Raw genomic sequence first — 17,983 nt, 5'->3', positions numbered from 1 at the left:
ATCCAAGGTGAGCGTACGATGTGGGAGGTGAACGATCACGTGAAGGCTAGGCCCTACTCCGGCGGAGCACAATCACCGAGGTGCAGGAATATAAGCTATAACTCAATCTCATCAACACCACATCTATCACTAACAATATACTCACCTGACTTACCTGAGCGTCCCTATCACCAAAGCATAACCAACACAATCACAATAATAATATCGACGATATTCGACATGGCATTTCAATTATAAAACCATTTAAATGTAATTTCTGGAAAGATACCAATCATAATATATATATATATACACACACTAAAACAAAAGCCCACTCACTGATACGTAGAAGGGTCGTAAGCCCCGAGCCTCGCGTGGCTGTGCTCGTCCTTCGGATAGTCCTCACCTATATGTGAAACAACTATAAAACCGTCAATTTAACGCACATAACCAACCTTAGGTAATAACTTCTCATGCATTGCTCAAATGGGGTGTTTGAATACACCAACATGCTCTACTCAATCCCACGAACACCCCCATATTTTTAAAATAATTTTCCGACCTCCCACGCGCCGGTCATGCGCGGGCACGTGCCAGGCACACTGACGGAGACCTTAACGGCGTTAGGGAATATTCCGTCCAAGAATGAAATATACCGTTAAATGCCGTTAGGAATATTCCGTCAGAGTTGACGGAATATTCTTTGTCTTCTCCGGTGATCATTGCCGGAGCCGCCGCTGATTGCCGTCTGCGTCACCAGAAACTGGAAAAATTTTCAAAACTTCATATCTTCTTCATTTCTCAACCAAATTCCATGAAATTTATGTCAAAATGAAGCTTAAGACAAGGAGAAGAAGTTTATACCACTTTGAAGCACCAAAAACGCTGGAATCTCGTCGAAGAAAGTCCACAAAATCTGGCCAACCTTAGAACTCGCTATCCCAACGTCCAAAAGCCTTCAAACTTGTTCCCCGAGCTTCGTGAGAAGGTTCTAAAACTCCCTATAACCTCAAAACTCGATGAAACCTTTGCAATCACGAGTGCATGAACAGTGCACGAAAACTGGGTTCTAGGGTTTTCGAGGGTTTCAAGTTCTAAAAATGGTATGGATGAGTTCTTGGGCTTGCTAGGAGTCCAAAACCAACCTTCAAACCTTCGATCTGTGCGTGGAAAGTTGGCTTTGAAGTTTGTCCGTACACTTGCAAAGGAATGGAAGAAATCCGAGAAAGAGAGTCATAGGAAAAAAAAAGATGGGTGTGTGTGAGTGTGTGGTCCAGATGGTAGCCCACCAACCAAAAACAAAACAAACACCCTACAACGCTAATTAACGTACAGGGGTAAAATCGTCTTTTCACACTAACGTTACAAATAATTCGGGGCAGGCTATCACAATACCATGAGTGACTTTTCAAGGTAAAAATATCCTTAACGTTAAAAGTGAATAGTACCATGAGTGTTTTGTTAAGATTCCCTTAAAAAAAAGGAAAACTAATGAAAATGGCTTGAAAACTTTGAGTTTTAACGATAATGACAAAATAAAGGGTAAAGTGAATAGTACCAGGTTTGACTTTTTAGCGTAAAAATGTGGTTTTTCGTTAAAGTGAACAGTATCGCGGGTTTTTCGTTAAAACTCCCTAAAAATAAAAAGGCACAAACTTGCACAAAGCTAGTAATAATATAAAGTGTAAACTTCTGATTTTCTATAAACAAGAATATAAGAGCCCGTTTAATAAATATTTCATGTTTAATCTTTTATTATAAACGATATTATTACTTTAAGCTAGAATACTAGAAAGAGAAAATATTTGTATACAAAATACAACGAATTGAAGAGTAACACCCTATATGCTAAAACAATTCGCCACTTAATTTTCGTGTTTGGTTTTTTTTTTCTTTTCTTTTGTTGAGAAAAAAGGGGAATACAAAGGATAAAAGAGGGACGGCCAAAGATAGAAAGAGTGGTGGAAACTGGACCAATGTACACGGAAGAGTTACAAAGTGACAAATTTAAAAATGAAAATAAATTGTAGCAAGTTTTCTATTTAGTTTTTGTTTTATATTTCCACCTTCAGGTCTCGTTCTCTCATTTTTGTGCGGGGCTCAATGTGTCACTGGGCTAATGACAATACAATTCAATCAAAATATGACATGTAGTAAGATTTATTATGATTTCTTAGTTATAATTTACCTTTTAATGCTTTCATAATTACATAAAAATTGAAAATCTATTATAAAGATAAATAAAAGTAAAAAGAGACTCCAATCACCCAACTGAGTCCTCCTCCACTTGAGAATTCACCCCTCCCTCGTCAGAGCCGATGTCAGTATCATTTGACTAAGCTTTGAGGGATAATGCTATAGCAATATATTCTCCATTCTCATGGATTTTCCTATCCTAGTTAGCACAATTCTTTGAAAAATAAAGGAGAAGTTTTTTGTGTTTGCAGAAAAATGGATCATCAGCGGAAAAGAAAAAAAAAAAAAAAAACAAGAGAAAACGAACCTGGGTTCAATCATATGTAGTCGTTTTCAAACCCAAAGTCTATACAATTCCCCTTAATCTATTGAGAGAAAATATTGAGTGATGAGATTTCAATTCTTTGAATACAAGGGAGATTTAATACATAAACTAGAGGAACGAGATGAAAGTAATAAGCATCCCTTAATTAGGAAACTGATCAATCCACTTAATACTACGGTCTAGTAGTAGTATTCTTCACTTATGAGTGAAATGTCTTAGGTTTGATTATTGTCAAATACAAATTTAAACCACATTACTCTGTTAGCCCATTAGCTAAGCTAACATCTTCTTTTTAGTGTAGATAATATCGTTTGTTTAAAAATAAAAATAAAAATAAAAGCTTTTGGAAGCCCTTGGACTGAACAAACTTAAGCCCTTCTTTCAGGCCCGTTGCCTTACCAAATGTAATGTTGATTATTTGAAGGCTCCCGCTCCCACAACCTGACCATCACAAATTTTTTAGAACATAACCCGCCGCCGCATGTAATCTTGATAGAAATTTTAGGTGGACTATTTTATAAAAATTAAAATTAAAATTAAAAATTAAAAAAAATTAAAAAATAAAAAAAAAAAGAAGAAGATTTTCTGGCTTCAAAGCAACGTCAATTTTTTATTTTTTTTATTTTAACGTTGGCCCCACATTTTTTTTTCTCCACTTGTTGATTATTTGATTATTAAATTCTGATGCACTTGGTTTTTTTTAATAGCTAAAAGACATTTTAATTTAAAATCTTGGTTGGAATAGTTTACAAAATGTTATTTTGCCACATCAACTATAAAAATAAATATAAAAAAATGGAAGGTCTTGGTTTTAATATTCTGAGTTGGTGAGTTTACTTGACTGCGGTCACGAGCAGTGTGAAATTCCTTATAGCCTCTCTAAGCCAGGAAGAGTGAATAATCGTAACTTATTACCAGTTGTCTCACTTTTTAAAAATAAAAATAAAAACTATAAAAATAAAATTTGACATTTTCCATTGGAAGTGATCTTATTAGTCCACAGAAAGTAACCAATGGCCAAACTCCACCTACTCTGATAAATTAAAGTTAATATAAAACGTGACTTAATCTTTCAATCAGATGATAGGTGCTAAGCATTTGGGCTTTTTTACCACGTATGTTGAACCAGATTTGTGATATTATGAAATTATTGTAACAAAACTCGAAATGGGTAGACCCAGCCATTACTGGACGGCAACCATAGTGGTAAGTTAGGCCGCAGCTTTATCTATGGTGGTCGACACTAAAGATAACAGTGATGTCAAAGTGATCATCTATTTAAATTATATTTTGTAGATTATAAATGAGAGATTTTAAGGGTGTCGGAAATACTGTTGGATCAATCAAGTATCATAATACAAATGGTTGGATACTTAAAAAAAAAAATTTCAAGCACTTAATCATAGGACACTTGATGCACCAGACACTGAAAAATTTGTCATACCTTGGGCTTTAATCATCTTCTCGTGATGCCAAAGAAAACGGATCCATTCTTTTTGCTTGAGATTGAGAACATGCAACAAAAATTCGGATATGCACGCATACATTGCATTCAACTTCGCCTTCTCACTTTTTTGTATATGTACAAATGTTTAGTTTTTATAGTTTTGATGGTTTTATTATAGTTTGATGCATTGGACAAAATGTAAAACTTATACTTACCCTGTTTAGAGCATCCGTAAGTTGAATTAGTTGATCATAATTTTATAGTTCACATGGTGATTGGCATGATGAATAAGGATTTTTTTTTCTTCACCTTAGTGCGTCTCCCATACAAATTAACTCAACTTAGTTATATCATTTGTAATATAAGTAATTTAAAATATTTTCTTTTAAAAAAAAAAATGAAAACTTGGCCTTTTGAATTACTAGAACCTCTATATGCATGTATTTAGGGGCCTCCCCATCCACAAAAAGGGCGCATATGCATCATATTTGGAGAATTTTTCATTGTGTTCAGAACAAAAGTAGTACATCACGAGTAATTATACAAGTGAAATAAAGTTTTATTATTCAAGTTATTAATTTTTTAACACAAGTATCTTATTACTTATATAATAACACATACTATATTATCCCGTGTTTCAAAAACATTGAAAAATTTGTTTCATCTTTGATGTGCCAACCTAGCTAGAGCATGGGATCATGGGCCACTGAGTTTTCTTTTCTTCTCTCATTACATCTATGAAAACTGCCAACCAAGAACCACCCATCAAGAAACATATACACATCAATTCAAGTCAACTGACCCCATAATACACAGCAACTTTTATCAATTATAAAATATTCAATCTCTCCCCTTAGAAGAGAGATTAGAATTAGAAGTTGGAGAAGAACTATAGTGAAAGGGTATTTTTTATTCGAGCACTATATTAATTTAATTTAAATTTGAGAAGAGAGATTTGAACTTGAATGCATAAGAGAAAGTACAATGCTTTAATCACGTCTAAATCAACTAGTGATAAAATAGATTAAGCATGGCCTGGTTTGAAATCATTGCATGCTTAACTCATTAACGATGATTGTGTTTGAAATTAGACCATGACTCTTTGAGCTCATTTGGAAGTGCATTTTAAAATGTTTGAAAGTGTTTTTGGAACCAATTCTTAGTAAAAATGAAAGTTTTGAACCTAAAAACATTTTCTTTAAAAGCGATTTCAGTCATTTTAAAATTATTTCCAAATGAGTCCTTAATTGTTAGGTTTGATTGGTAAAAACCGATCTGTTACTGAAAAAGATAGAGCTTGGATAATTGGATTTATTCAGCCTCATGAGAGTGCAAGATCCACTAGGGCGAAGGTCACAAATAACTACTTAAAAGTTAGGTGCTTCGACTAAACTAGAAATAACCCCAAATAAAAATACCAAACGCGTTTAAATTTATGGTAATTATTTACGCGTATTCACAGTTTACCTTAAAGTTTAACTATCTTCATTGCCCAAAATGTTGCCTAAAATTTTGGGTTACTTACTAATAAAGGTCACACAGAACTGAAAACCTCCACCATGGAATTGGAAGGTCTCTTACAAACCCAAAATAAACATAAAAAACAAGAAGAAAAACCATGTCAGAGCTTTGTATCACAAAATATCTTATTATTTCCCATCTTACATCTCATCTGACCACAATTTGAAGATCTCCTGTCAAAAAACTCCAAACCCTTTTCTTATCTAGTGCTCCCTCTGATCACTCTGATTTCAGACCAACCTCTGCAATTTCCATATCTGTATGTGCTTTTACAGCTAAGTTTGCTCCTCAACAATGGCACATATCGAAAAACCGGAAGTATTTAACCCTAATTCAAGATACACAGAACCAGCAGGCCTCCATATTCTCTGAACAAACATTTAAACTATTTGCCTTCTGGTCCCAAGACACATTTGTGACTTGACCTTAGCCCCCCATACCCCTTTGGCATTTTTCTTAAATTTTTGTTCATATGAATGGTTGGTTTTGAAGGGTATAAGAATCTTGAGAATGGGGTTTCAGGTTTGGAACATAAACAGAAACTTGAGCTGGGGTTAAGTCTGATTCTTGCTCTCGTTCCTCTCGATATCGATTTGGTCAATTTTTTTATTGCCGGCTCGATTGGACAATGATATGATACAAAAGTTTTGTTGTGTGTTATAAAGTGGTTGCTTGGAAAAATGGTTAGGTCATGTTGGAGGCCATCTGCAGTGGATGATGGACCTCGACGTGGTGGGGAAACCAGCGGCCAGGTTGATGGTTTGTTGTGGTACAACGACTTTGGGCAGCATGCTTGGGGAAAATTCTCAATGGCTGCCGTTCAGGCCAATTCTGTTATCGAGGATCAAAGCCAGCTCGAATCCGGTCCTTTATGTGGAACAAAATCTGGTCTGGGAACTTTCGTTGGAGTTTATGATGGACATGGAGGGCCTGAAGCTTCAAGATATGTCAATGAAAATCTCTTCCGCAATCTAAAAAGTATGTTCAAAGTGTTCCTCTTTTTTAATTTCCCTCATGAGCCATCTTTTAGCCGTCTGCACTCCAAACTGAATATTTTAGTATTTTTTTTGCGCTTGTAGAGGCTAAAAGATGAACATTAAAATCACTAACCGGTTTCTAACACTAATTGGAAAAGCAGGGATTGCAGCTGAGCATCGATGCATGTCGGAAAACGTGATCAAGAAGGCGTACTTGGCAACGGAGGAGAGTTTTCTATCGGTGGTGAAGAAGCAGTGGCAAAGCAAGCCACAAATTGCATCTAACAGGAACATGTTGTTTGGTGGGGATAATATGCAATGGACTGCTTTACACAGCAAATGTTGGGGACTCTAGAGTGGTTCTAGGAAAACTAGAAAGGGAAACTAAAGAAGTCACGGCTATTCAATTATCTGCAGAGCACAATGCAAGCATAGAATCAGTGAGAGAGGAGCTGCGGTCGTTGCATCCGCACGATTCAAAGATTGTCGTTTTAAGGCACCAAGTTTGGCGCGTGAAGGGCCTCATTCAGGTACCCGTCTTTCCTTTTTTATCCAACAAAATTGTCGTCCATGAGATTTGAGCTCAAGTACTGAAAGTAAATCCTTACTTTGCAGGTTTCGAGATCAATTGGTGACGCGTACTTAAAGAACGCAGAGTTCAACAGAGAGCCTCTACCTCTAAAATATAGGCTACCTGAACCTTTTCTCAAGCCAATTCTAATCCCGGAACCAGAAGTATCAGTAATTAAACTCCGACCGGAAGATCAGTTTCTCATATTTGCTTCTGATGGTCTGTGGGAGCATCTTAGCAACCATGACGCCGTCGACATTGTCAACAATTACCCCCGCAAGGTCATATTCCACCATCTGTATAACACTTTTTCTGCACACTTTTTCTGAAAGTGATTTTCACACTCCTCTTTTCAAAGAACAATTAAAGGACCGAAACAATGAGAAAAGTGCAGAAGAAGAAACCGAGAGTAAAAATCGAAAGAAAACAAAAAAAGCAGAAAAAGGACTAGATTCCACTGTATCATCACTTGCAAGATGAGCTTAATGGTGAACATTTTCTACTTTGTTGTGCAGGGAATAGCAAGGAAGCTGATTGAAGCTGCACTACAAGCAGCAGCCAAGAAAAGGGAAGTGAGGTACACAGACTTGAGGATTATCGAGCCCGGAGTACGACGACATTTTCACGACGACATCACAGTGGTGGTGTTGTTTCTAAATCCAAGCCTGTTAAAAAATGGAAGCTCCCCCCGCAAGTCTCAGTTTTCATTAAAACCCAGCTTCTAGTTTCTAGATCGGCGTTTTGCTATAATGCTATCCTGTTTTGGGAAATGGCAACCAAGTGCTTTTACCAAAAATATTTCTGTAACTCGGTTCCTTCTTGTAAATTGCAATCTATAGTTTTAACATCGGATTACATATTTGAGCGTAGCTAAGTGAGGCAAGAGTAGTATATTCCCCACTTTGTACCGAAGCTCAAATTTGTGTTCCGTTGTTTAGATTAAGTTAGAATATCGCTAAAAAAAAAACTTTCTAATCTTCGCATCATACTTCCCCATCTCGGATTTTAAAACCCAATAACCAATTACATGGGGTTATACGTAATCATATTCATTGTTATGCTAAGGTAGATAACAAATTTAGAACCCCAGTATGCACTTCAGCCTTCAGATTTGACACACTATTTGTCGGATTCGAAAAAATACGTGTTTTAGTAACTTTGATTTGACACTTTGAATTGTCAGATTTCCAACGCGCACAAAGGAGATATTTTTTGTGATGGGTACAATGGATGGTACATCATATGTCATTATACAAATAGTGAGATATGTGCGCTAAAAGGTTAATAACTTAAAAAATAAAATTTCTCATCACTTCCATTAAAACATGTAGTCATAATGAAAAATTTCTCAACACAAAAAAACTCAAATGACATGACATTAAAAACATTCACATTTACACTCAAGATGGGTTCGTATTTCCAAATGAAAGTCTAGACAGACCAGATTCGAATTTTCAAATAAAAATCTAGACAGACGTAGGAACCGGAAAAAGTATTTTATTGAGAGCAATTTCATTAATAACAGGGGGCAACGTACAATATTTGGAAAGGATTACAACACCGCAACAAAGGAGGGTTCCGGCACCATCTAAAATCAAACCATGAAATCAGAGTGCAAATTTGAGTTTTGAGACTAATAAAGGTAATTTAAACATTGGCGATAAATTTCAAGTCAATGTTTCACACAACACGTCCTAAGATCGAGTCCTAACCCAAATGATTACCACAATGGTAGCCAATAAAAAGACTAAAATGCCTCTATCAAATAATCGAGTTCAAATCCAATTAGGAGAATTCTTAAAATAATAGTACCCAAGGGCCATATTATATCTCCAATTGGCAATGTCATCTACCACCGTGTTCTTCTTCCGACAAACATGCACTAACTCGCATCTAACTTGCATGTCATTAGTCTTTTTTTTTTTTAAACAAAAAAAAAAAGAAAACCCAATAATTAAACTACACCTAAAACTATAATTGTCGTTTTCGAAATACCAGCTTCCCTTGTTCACATGCACAACCACCGGTGGAACAGTGAATCGGGTAAGAATTTCGACACTCCTCTTTTCCCCTTCAGAACACCCCTCCCTCATCGTTTCCGCCCTTTGATTTGTTCACACTTCACAGGTTATAAGTTCGGTTTAGGGACGGAAACAATGACAGGAGAGTGCATGTGGAAGAAAGGGGCGAGCAGAAATCACTATACATACGGAACTCCGACTAGATATCAGATAAAAAAACTCCGACTAGATATCCGATGAAAAATAACTCATCAGGAGTAAGCACCCATCAACACGACAATAACAGAGATATAAATTAGCAATTTGACAACTTAAAAGACGAAGAATATAAACTAACATTTTATGATTCCCTTCAAAATTAAGTTAATACAAAACATGATTTTCCACATGAGGTGGATGCTTCTACATGTTTTTCCAATGGAACCTACCTATGCAAAATTTAAAAATTACACAGCAATAACTGACGGAGTATTAACGAGTTCAATCCGTTCCTGGTATCCTACCTGTAGATTGCAGAACTCACCCAGCAAGGCTTAAGAAAACCAACAACCACCTCCAAATTGTTTACTTGCCCCAAAATCACCGACCAAGAATATCAGAAATTCTAACACTACAATCTCGAGAAATCCTCTGTTCAGCAAATATGAATAACTAATACATATTAAGATTTCCATCTAGCAAAAGTTAGCTTCAGGTCAGTTATATCCATCTTATACATGTTTTTCATGGCAGTGTTGGACAGCAGTACTTGGTAGGATTTGCCTATACACCTCAACTAATCTGATCCGACACAGTGGCATTAAGAAATATGAACTAATATAATCGGAACCACGATGGTGAGAAGAGGAGTTGTCATGTAATATAGTCAATAATAAGCCCCACACCCCCCACCACCACAACAAAAAAAAACCAAAAAAAAAAAAAAAACCCACTTCACTTAAGCTAGCACACAAGTCAAAAAATTATGCAGGTCCTGTAACAAACTAGATATCTAGCACCCTAACGAAACTCCATTATTGCAGCCATCTTCAACTGTGCATGAGCTCGACTCTTTTGATTCTTAATTAACATGTTTTTACCATTCAACACAGCATCAAAAGTTTATAATTTGACCACCAATAACTAATATTACAAGGATCGATTGATTAGAAAACTAAGACCTAGACCCCACATTAATGGTTGAAGTTGGTTATCAGCACAGGTACTAACAGCTCAGAAGGTGTAGACTTAGCAAACCAAACTCATATTACTGCTGTTCAACACTGCATCATGCTTATGCAAGCTAAACAATTACAAGATATTATCTTTGTGTCATACATCAGTTGGATAAGTGACCAACCAAAAGTTGCCACTAAAGCATCCTCTAGTACTAAATTTCCCTAGATTGTAAATACTGAATTTCTGACATTCTTGGTAAAATTGCAGGGTAGGTTAACACTAAGTAGGTAATTGTTGATTATTGAAAGCCTCACCAGGAAATTTGAGAAAGGAGCCCAAACCAAGCATGAAATAACACTCCCCTACACTGCCAAATTGAGTTCAGCAACTTGTCGAAGATACCTATTGACCATTGGAAAAATACTCCACCTGATAATCCATGCAATCAGAGATATCTATGGGTACGGACGGCTCTGAGGGAACGACAAAATGTTAGAATCCTATACCTGCAAAAGAAACATAAGTATAAGAAAAACTGAAGCACCTCAAGTAACAAAATCATAAAACACTTGTATGCCAAACAAGACAGGAGCAGAATCGAAAGTAGATTAAAACTGGCTACCTATCTCCCAAATTTCATAAATTTAACTTACTACTAAGAAATGAAACTTCTCTTCAAACCTCTCCACCAGCGCTGCCTGCTATGGCTGCCTTCTAATTTAAAAAATAAAAAACAATACAAAAATCAGCTGCAAGAAGCAGAATGAAGAAGGGGAAAAAAGTCATTCAAAATGTTCTAAAAAAAAAAAAAAATTAAATCAAGAGCTTCTTTACCTGCTCAACATTACCCTTATCATTCACTTGAGTAAGAGAACCTTTCGAGGTGTTTGAAAACCTAGAAAGATAATATAAATGGTCTTATGAGAATTAAAACACTGAAAAAAGAAACCTCAACGGAGAAAATAAAGAAAATATAACCATCAGGGCTTCAGTAGCTACTAAAACATTTAACGATCTATTAAAATAATGAATAAATAGCTTGCGGTGCTGCATACCTGAGAGCCCTCGCCTTTCTTTTTTCTTCTTCCTGAGGATCAGTTTTAGCATCTGGTTTGGCATTAGGAGCAAACCGAGCAAGACGAGCCTTCTTCTTTGCATCCTCATCACCCACCACAGCAGGGCCAGGAAGCCCAAACCTGATTACAAGAAAGAAACTAATGACGATCTTTATCACAAAACAAACAAATAACCCGACATTTGCTAAAATTCAAATTGAAGAATTCTGTAATGTAGGAACGCAAACCTCTCTGCTCTAGCCTTCCTCTTCAAGTCCTCTGATTTCTTAGATGCTTCGGATCCGTGTGATGTAGAAACAGTACCAAACCTGACATAATATCAAACACCTTCTTTAGAAACGCAATTCTTCTCAGGGGATAATATACGAATGTATTGTCACTACAACTAAATTAAGTCCAATCCTCATCTAATTCAAACAAATAAATTATATTTAGTGAAGTTAAGATCCTAATTTAGATTTAATTTTGGTATATCATCCTTCAATTCGTTTTATCAGATTGTAATTGAACAATTTGCAACCTAATTAATAAAATCACAATCTATAATATCATGAACTAATATTTAACACTGCTTATAAGGGCCTATTTATGCATTCTGTGATTTTCTACTCTTTCAATTAACCAAATATAAACAAAACCAGAAAGCGTAAAAACAACCCTAACCCTAGAAATTGACCCAAAAGAACAAATCCCAATTACCTCTCAGCGCGAGAGTTGCGCTTCTCTTTTTCTGTGAGCTGCACGGATATCCCAAACCGCTCGGCACGGCGCAACTTCTTCTCAATGGCGGTAGCCGGAGCAGCCGCGTCACCGGTGGCAGAGTCAGTCTTGGGATCCTCAGAGTCAGCCTTGGACCCGTTTTCTTTGGAGGCAACCTCGGACGACGGAGGTGGATCAGATGGAGTGTCAGCGGACGGGTTATCGGGTCGATCCGGAATTGTGGCCGTGGGTGGGGCCGCGGAGGGTTCTAGGGTTTTCTTAGGGGCTTCTAAGGCGGTGATGGGATCGCTGGGCTTCTGTGTGTCGGTGGCCATTGGAGAAGTGCGGCAAAGAAGGTTAGAGAGAGAGAGAGAGAGAGAGAGAGAGGTGTTTGGGTGTAGGTTAGGTTGTGAATGCGAAGAGTCGAATAGTGAATGTGCAAACAAGAAACGTGTCATTTTTTGGGGGATATTTGGCCTCCTATTTTTTTTTTTTTTTTTGGAAGATATTTTGCCTGTTTATTATGCCCCGCGTGTCGGCGTGGTGCAACAAAAATAAATAAAAAATATCCCAGCGTGGTAAATTTGATTGGTCAAAGTCAAAAACTAAATTTATGAAATTACCGGTTTTCCTTTTCTCTTTTTTTTTGTCATGAATTACACGGTTGTTTTATTTATTTATGCATAATGTTAAGAAAATTAAATGTGTTATTGAATTAAGATTAAAAATTTATCTTTGTATATTGGTGGCAATTGACCTTTGTAAGTTAAATTAAAAATTTAATTTATTTATTGTGCAAGTGATCCTTTACCATAGTGATGAAAATGTGTTGTATCTTTGCATAACGACTTAGGTTCGAACCCTGTCAATGTCTAATCTAACATTTAACTTACTAATGCTATCGTTTCACTCAAAAAAATAATAATAATTTATTGTTTTTGGGTTTAGGGTTTAGTTTTAAATTCTAAATTTGTTTCAAATTTAAAATATGTTGAATTATTATTTTAACTCTTTTTAGTTTAATTGTAATTTTAGAGTTTTTGAGAGGCAATTTATGGTATTTTGAATGTTTTACTAACTTGGATGCTCCTTTTATACAGAGATTTATTTTGGGTAAATTATCTGTGTATGATATAATTGTGCTTCGGTGTCAAAAAAAAATGAGGTACTCACCGAATTACCCCTTGAACTTGTAAGGAGTTGCCAATTTCCCCCCTGAACTTTAATTTTAGCCAATTACCCCCCTGAACTTGTGTAATTCACCAATTTACCCCCTACCGTTATATCTTAAAATTTTCCATCCAATTTTCCATCCAATTTGGTCACATGCTTGGCACATGCTAATGGTGTGAGGGTAAAAAGGTAATCATATACCACAACAAACCTAATCGATGTCGGGTATATGGGGAAGCAGGGGAACGCAAGCCGCATCCTAGGGTTACAATTTGAGAAAAGATAATCAAGAAGCAGGGGAATGATGAGTATGGTGGTCATAGATGGTGGACATCCTCCAAGATACAGTAAGTCTTCAATTTTTCCTTCTCAATTTCCTCCAAGATACAGACCAAGCAAATAATTATCAAATTATTCTCTCTGTCTATCCCTCACGTAAGCTTTCTAGGTGTTGTTGTAATTGTCCAGGTTGGGATTTCAATGCTATTCCGATTCATCTTTGCCTTTTCAACCAAATTGCTTCACACTTTTGTCAACATAAAAGACACATTTAATTGGGTGAACCATCTTCATTCTGATTATATTTTAATGCATTTGTTGTAGGTAATCATGACCTATTCACACTTGAAATACACCATGGTGGTCACTTTAAAGATGGGCAGTATGTGGGTGGTATTGTACAGTGGGTTGACAATTATACTAAAGATTATATGTCCATGCTTGATCTGTATGAGGTTGCTATAGTGCTTGGGTATAATAAAGAGACTGTGGGTTTTTACTATTGGCACCAAATAAAGGGTTTTTTGCAAATTGAATGCGATGCAGATGTGTTTCAGTGGGTTTCACTCATATCTCCTCAAGTTAGGTTGCATTTGTTATACTTGGTTGACTTAAGGAAAATCACAAACAATCTTGCGAGTGATCCGTGTGCAGCTACATTTGTTGATATGGATGTTCAGTTTGAGGGGTTTAATGCGGATGATGAATATGAAGAAAATAAGAGTGTGGAAGTTGTTGGAGACACTGTAGATGGAATAGATGAAGAGGTTACAGATTCAGAAAAAGAGGAAGATGACGATGAGGTTACTCTTAAGTTCAAGGATTCTGACTATGAACAATCCGAGGAAGATGCTGATAAAGGTGCAAAAAATGTACAGGCAAATGATGTCTTGTTTGATCAGATTGTAGCGAGTGATTCTATTGAAGAAACACACAGAGAACTTGGTGAGATCTCCACTGAAGAATACAATTCAGAAGATTTAGATAGTGTTAGGTCTGAGTCTGAAAAGCATGAAGCCAATGTGAGGGTTAGAAGAAGACTCAAAACACCTAAGCTACCTCAATATAGGAGAGAGTCAGATAAAATTAATCCCACTCTTCATCTAGGTTTGGAATTTCCAAACATGAAACAATGCAGGGAGGCAATAAGGGCATATGGCGTGTCTGTTTGTCGACCGCTAGATTGGGCAGTGAATGATTCCAACAGATTACGGATCAAGTATCTAGGAAAAGCTGCAGTACCTTGTCAATGGAAATTGTATGCCTCTTTTGTGGGGAAGGGACCAACAGTTAGAATTAAAACCTATAATCCTGAACACATTTGTGTAAGAGAGGAGCATTCTAAATTTGCCACTTCCTCTTGGTTAGCTGATTGGTTCGATGATGAGCTTAGATCGAAACCCGATATGAGTGTGACTGGTTTCATGGAACTTGTGAGAAAGCATTATGGTATTGACATAACAAAAAACCAAGTTTACAAAGCAAAGAGAATTGCCAAAAAAGTGACAGAAGGTAGTATAGATGAGCAATATGCCAAGCTTTGGGATTACTTGGAAGAGTTGAAAGTGAGAAATCCTGGGAGTACTATCAAAGTAAAAACAGATTTCCAAGGTGAAAACCCTATTTTTAAAAGGTTGTATATATGCTTTGCTACATTGAAGAAAGGCTTTCAACAAGGGTGTGGGTCTATAGTGGGTTTTGATGGGTGTCATATTAAGGGACCCCATCCTGGTCAAATCTTAAGTGCTGTTGGTGTTGATGCCAATAACGGCATGTTTCCAATAGCATTTGCTGTTGTGGAGGTGGAAAATAGGGAGACTTGGACTTGGTTTTTGGAGATCTTTTTCGAGGATGTGGGAATTGAGAATGGAAATGCTTGGACATTCATCACTGACAAACAAAAAGGACTAGGCGATGCTATTCGGAGTCTGATGCCAACTGCAGAACACAGACATTGTGTTAGACATTTGCATAATAATTTTAGAAGTGCAGGTCACACTGGACTTGCCTTAAAACAGAGATTGTGGGCAGCAGCAAGAGCAACTACTGTACCTGCTTTTGAAGCTGAAATTGAGGTGATGAATAATCAATCTGATAAGGCAGTGGAATGGCTAGCTGATAAGCCACCTTGCCATTGGAGCAGATCTTATTTCAGAACATCGGTAAAGTGTGATTTGTTATTGAATAACATGTGTGAGTCATTTAATTCTGCAATTTTAGATGCAAGAGATAAACTGATTATTACGATGTTACAAAGGATTCAAAAATATTTGATGTTGAGAATGGCTAGGCTAAGAGAAGCTAAGTGGACGCAACAAGTTGGACCTAGAATTTTAAAGATTGTTGAAAAAAATCAAATGGATAGTTTCAGTTGTTTTGCCAATTATTTAGGGAATGGTCAATATCAAGTGCATACTTTGGTTGGTAGTATGTTTGCAGTAGATTTGGAAAGGCACACTTGCTCTTGTAGGAAGTGGCAGCTATGTGGCATTCCTTGTCCCCATGCTATATCTGCAATTGCTAGGAAGGAGGCTAGTCCACAATTGTTTGTTCACTCACTTTACAAAAGGCCAGCTTATGATAGGTGTTATGAAGGGTATATTGCTCCTATGCCTGAAAAAGAACAGTGGAAGAGAACCTACCTTAGGCCTATTAAACCTCTTTTTTACCACAAACAACCTGGAAGACCTAAAGGCAAAAGAACAAAAGCACCAGATGAGATAAAGAAGGGGGCAACAAAGCTAAGGAAGTATGATGTTGTAATGCATTGCCAAACCTGTGGAGAGGAAGGACACAACAAAAAATGTTGTCCACAAGGGCTACTACAATCACAACAAGGTTTTGGACTCACAAAAGAGGTAATTTGATCAACAAGGATTGTATTTATTTTGAGTCTTGTTATATCACTTATCTAGTCGCTAAGTGAACATAAATAATGTAGAGTCATGGGCGAACAGTCGGTACAAGCATATCTAAAGGGTCTAGCTCAAATGCAAAAGGACCTAAAACGCCAAAAGGAAATAACACAATAAGTGGTCTTAACTCAAAAGCAAAAGGATTGACCACAGTTGCAAAGGTAATTGTAAATTGGACTTGTATCAAATACTTATATTGTGTTTGACTCTACTATATATGCAATTGTATGAAATTACTAATTGGGTATAAATGGTTTTGATGTAGGAAATTGGTGCACATCACCACTCATGGGCTGCTCCATCTCAAACTAGGCCACAAGGAACTTCTAAACTACATGTAATAACAAGAATCTGTCTTTTTTAATTTAAAAAAAAAATTGTTATAGATTAATTTTTGTTGTTTTGGGTTTGCTAACATTTTTGTTGCTTCCGTGTTGAATTGAAATAGGTGAACCGAGGTGGTCGTGTGAATCAAGTCACAAGGAAGGCTAATGAAATGGCATCACAACCCCAACATGTTGCCAAAAAAGCAAGACCATGGAGAGTGTAACTATGATGTGTTGGAGGGCCTTTCGTACTGTTAATGAAAATCTTTGGTGTTGAGGTTAAGTTGTTCTTTTAATGGGATTATGCTGCAGAACTATAAAATTGATAGGTTTTATTGGTTTTGGCACTAGGTGCAAGTCTGTTGCATATTTTTTGTGGATGTTGTTAACTTTATTGTAGTAAGAATCGTTAATTTCATTTTGGTAAACTGGGTGCTGAGCCAATATTTTGCAGTTGCTAATTAGACTTTTATGGTTAATTTAGATAAAATTGTTCGAAGTGAACTAGCGGAAGAGAAGAAGAAAAATAGAATGTCCACATTATGAATAAAATTACTTTTTTACCCTAAAAAAAATTGGCACGTGATGTGCATGTGACTGAGTTGGATGGAAAATTGGATGGAAAATTCTCAAATCTAACATCAGGGGGTAAATTGGCCAATTTTCCAAGTTCAGGGGGGTAATTGGCTAAAATTAAAGTACAGGGGGGAAATTGGCAGTTCCTTACAAGTTCAGGGGAGAAAACGACAAATACCCCAAAAAAAATTTTATATGACATGGGACGTCACAATAATATGGTATTAGATTAAGCCCCGATTGAAACTATATTTATTGTGTGAGCACAAAAATTAGGTAGGGTTAACAAATATGTATATAGTAAGTACGGTTTTAAGTAGGAAAATCAGAGGGCTTAGGGTTTCTCACCCAATTTTGGGGGTGTTTGCGAAGCACTAGTTGTTAGATTCTAAGGATTAGTTTGGGGTTGATGTGCTATGAAAAAAGAAAAAAAAAACACTAGTAAGGGTAGAGCTGCTTCTGCTTTCTGCTTTTTTTTGCCCATGATTTTGACAAAAAACACTTTTTTTTTTTTTCATTTGCTAACCATAATTGTCACATCCCGGCCCGGGGCGGAACACTTCCTGGGTCCGCTCCACCACCGTAGCACGATATTGTCCGCTTTAGGCTGTGGGATGTCACAATAATTTTAGCCCCAATTTTTTTAAAAATTTATTTTTAAAATAATTTCAGCAATGACAAACCAAGAAACTTCAAATAGTCCCTCGAACTTGTAGTAATAAATTAAGTATTTATTCTCATGCT

The 17,983-nt window shown here is 36.6% G+C and overlaps 1 protein-coding gene and 1 pseudogene across 2 annotated transcripts; one reads left to right on the top strand and one right to left on the bottom strand.

Moving 5' to 3' along the window:
- The first annotated feature begins 5,505 nt into the window (after positions 1–5,505).
- Positions 5,506–7,999, top strand: LOC103933964 (annotated as a pseudogene).
- A 2,260-nt stretch (positions 8,000–10,259) lies between these two features.
- Positions 10,260–12,410, bottom strand: LOC103933979 (protein MODIFIER OF SNC1 11). 2 transcript variants are annotated; one of them, XM_009343684.3, is made up of 6 exons: positions 11,971–12,410; positions 11,499–11,579; positions 11,251–11,391; positions 11,030–11,090; positions 10,849–10,909; positions 10,260–10,701 (listed from the first exon to the last, which is right to left on the bottom strand). In XM_009343684.3, the coding sequence occupies exons 1-5, from the start codon at positions 12,303–12,305 to the stop codon at positions 10,871–10,873; spliced, it is 657 nt and encodes a 218-aa protein (XP_009341959.2). In that variant the 5' UTR covers positions 12,306–12,410; the 3' UTR covers positions 10,260–10,701; positions 10,849–10,870. The 2 variants fall into 2 exon arrangements, with proteins under 2 accessions (XP_009341959.2, XP_009341964.2); XM_009343689.3 differs by having other exon boundaries at positions 10,849–10,906.
- Positions 12,411–17,983: the final 5,573 nt, after the last annotated feature.

The sequence above is a fragment of a genome, unplaced genomic scaffold, assembly GCF_019419815.1.
Source record: "Pyrus x bretschneideri cultivar Hongxiangsu unplaced genomic scaffold, Pyrus_bretschneideri_v1 Contig45, whole genome shotgun sequence".
NCBI classification, from domain to species: domain Eukaryota; kingdom Viridiplantae; phylum Streptophyta; class Magnoliopsida; order Rosales; family Rosaceae; genus Pyrus; species Pyrus x bretschneideri.
This window is presented reverse-complemented; position numbering and strand designations above follow the sequence as displayed.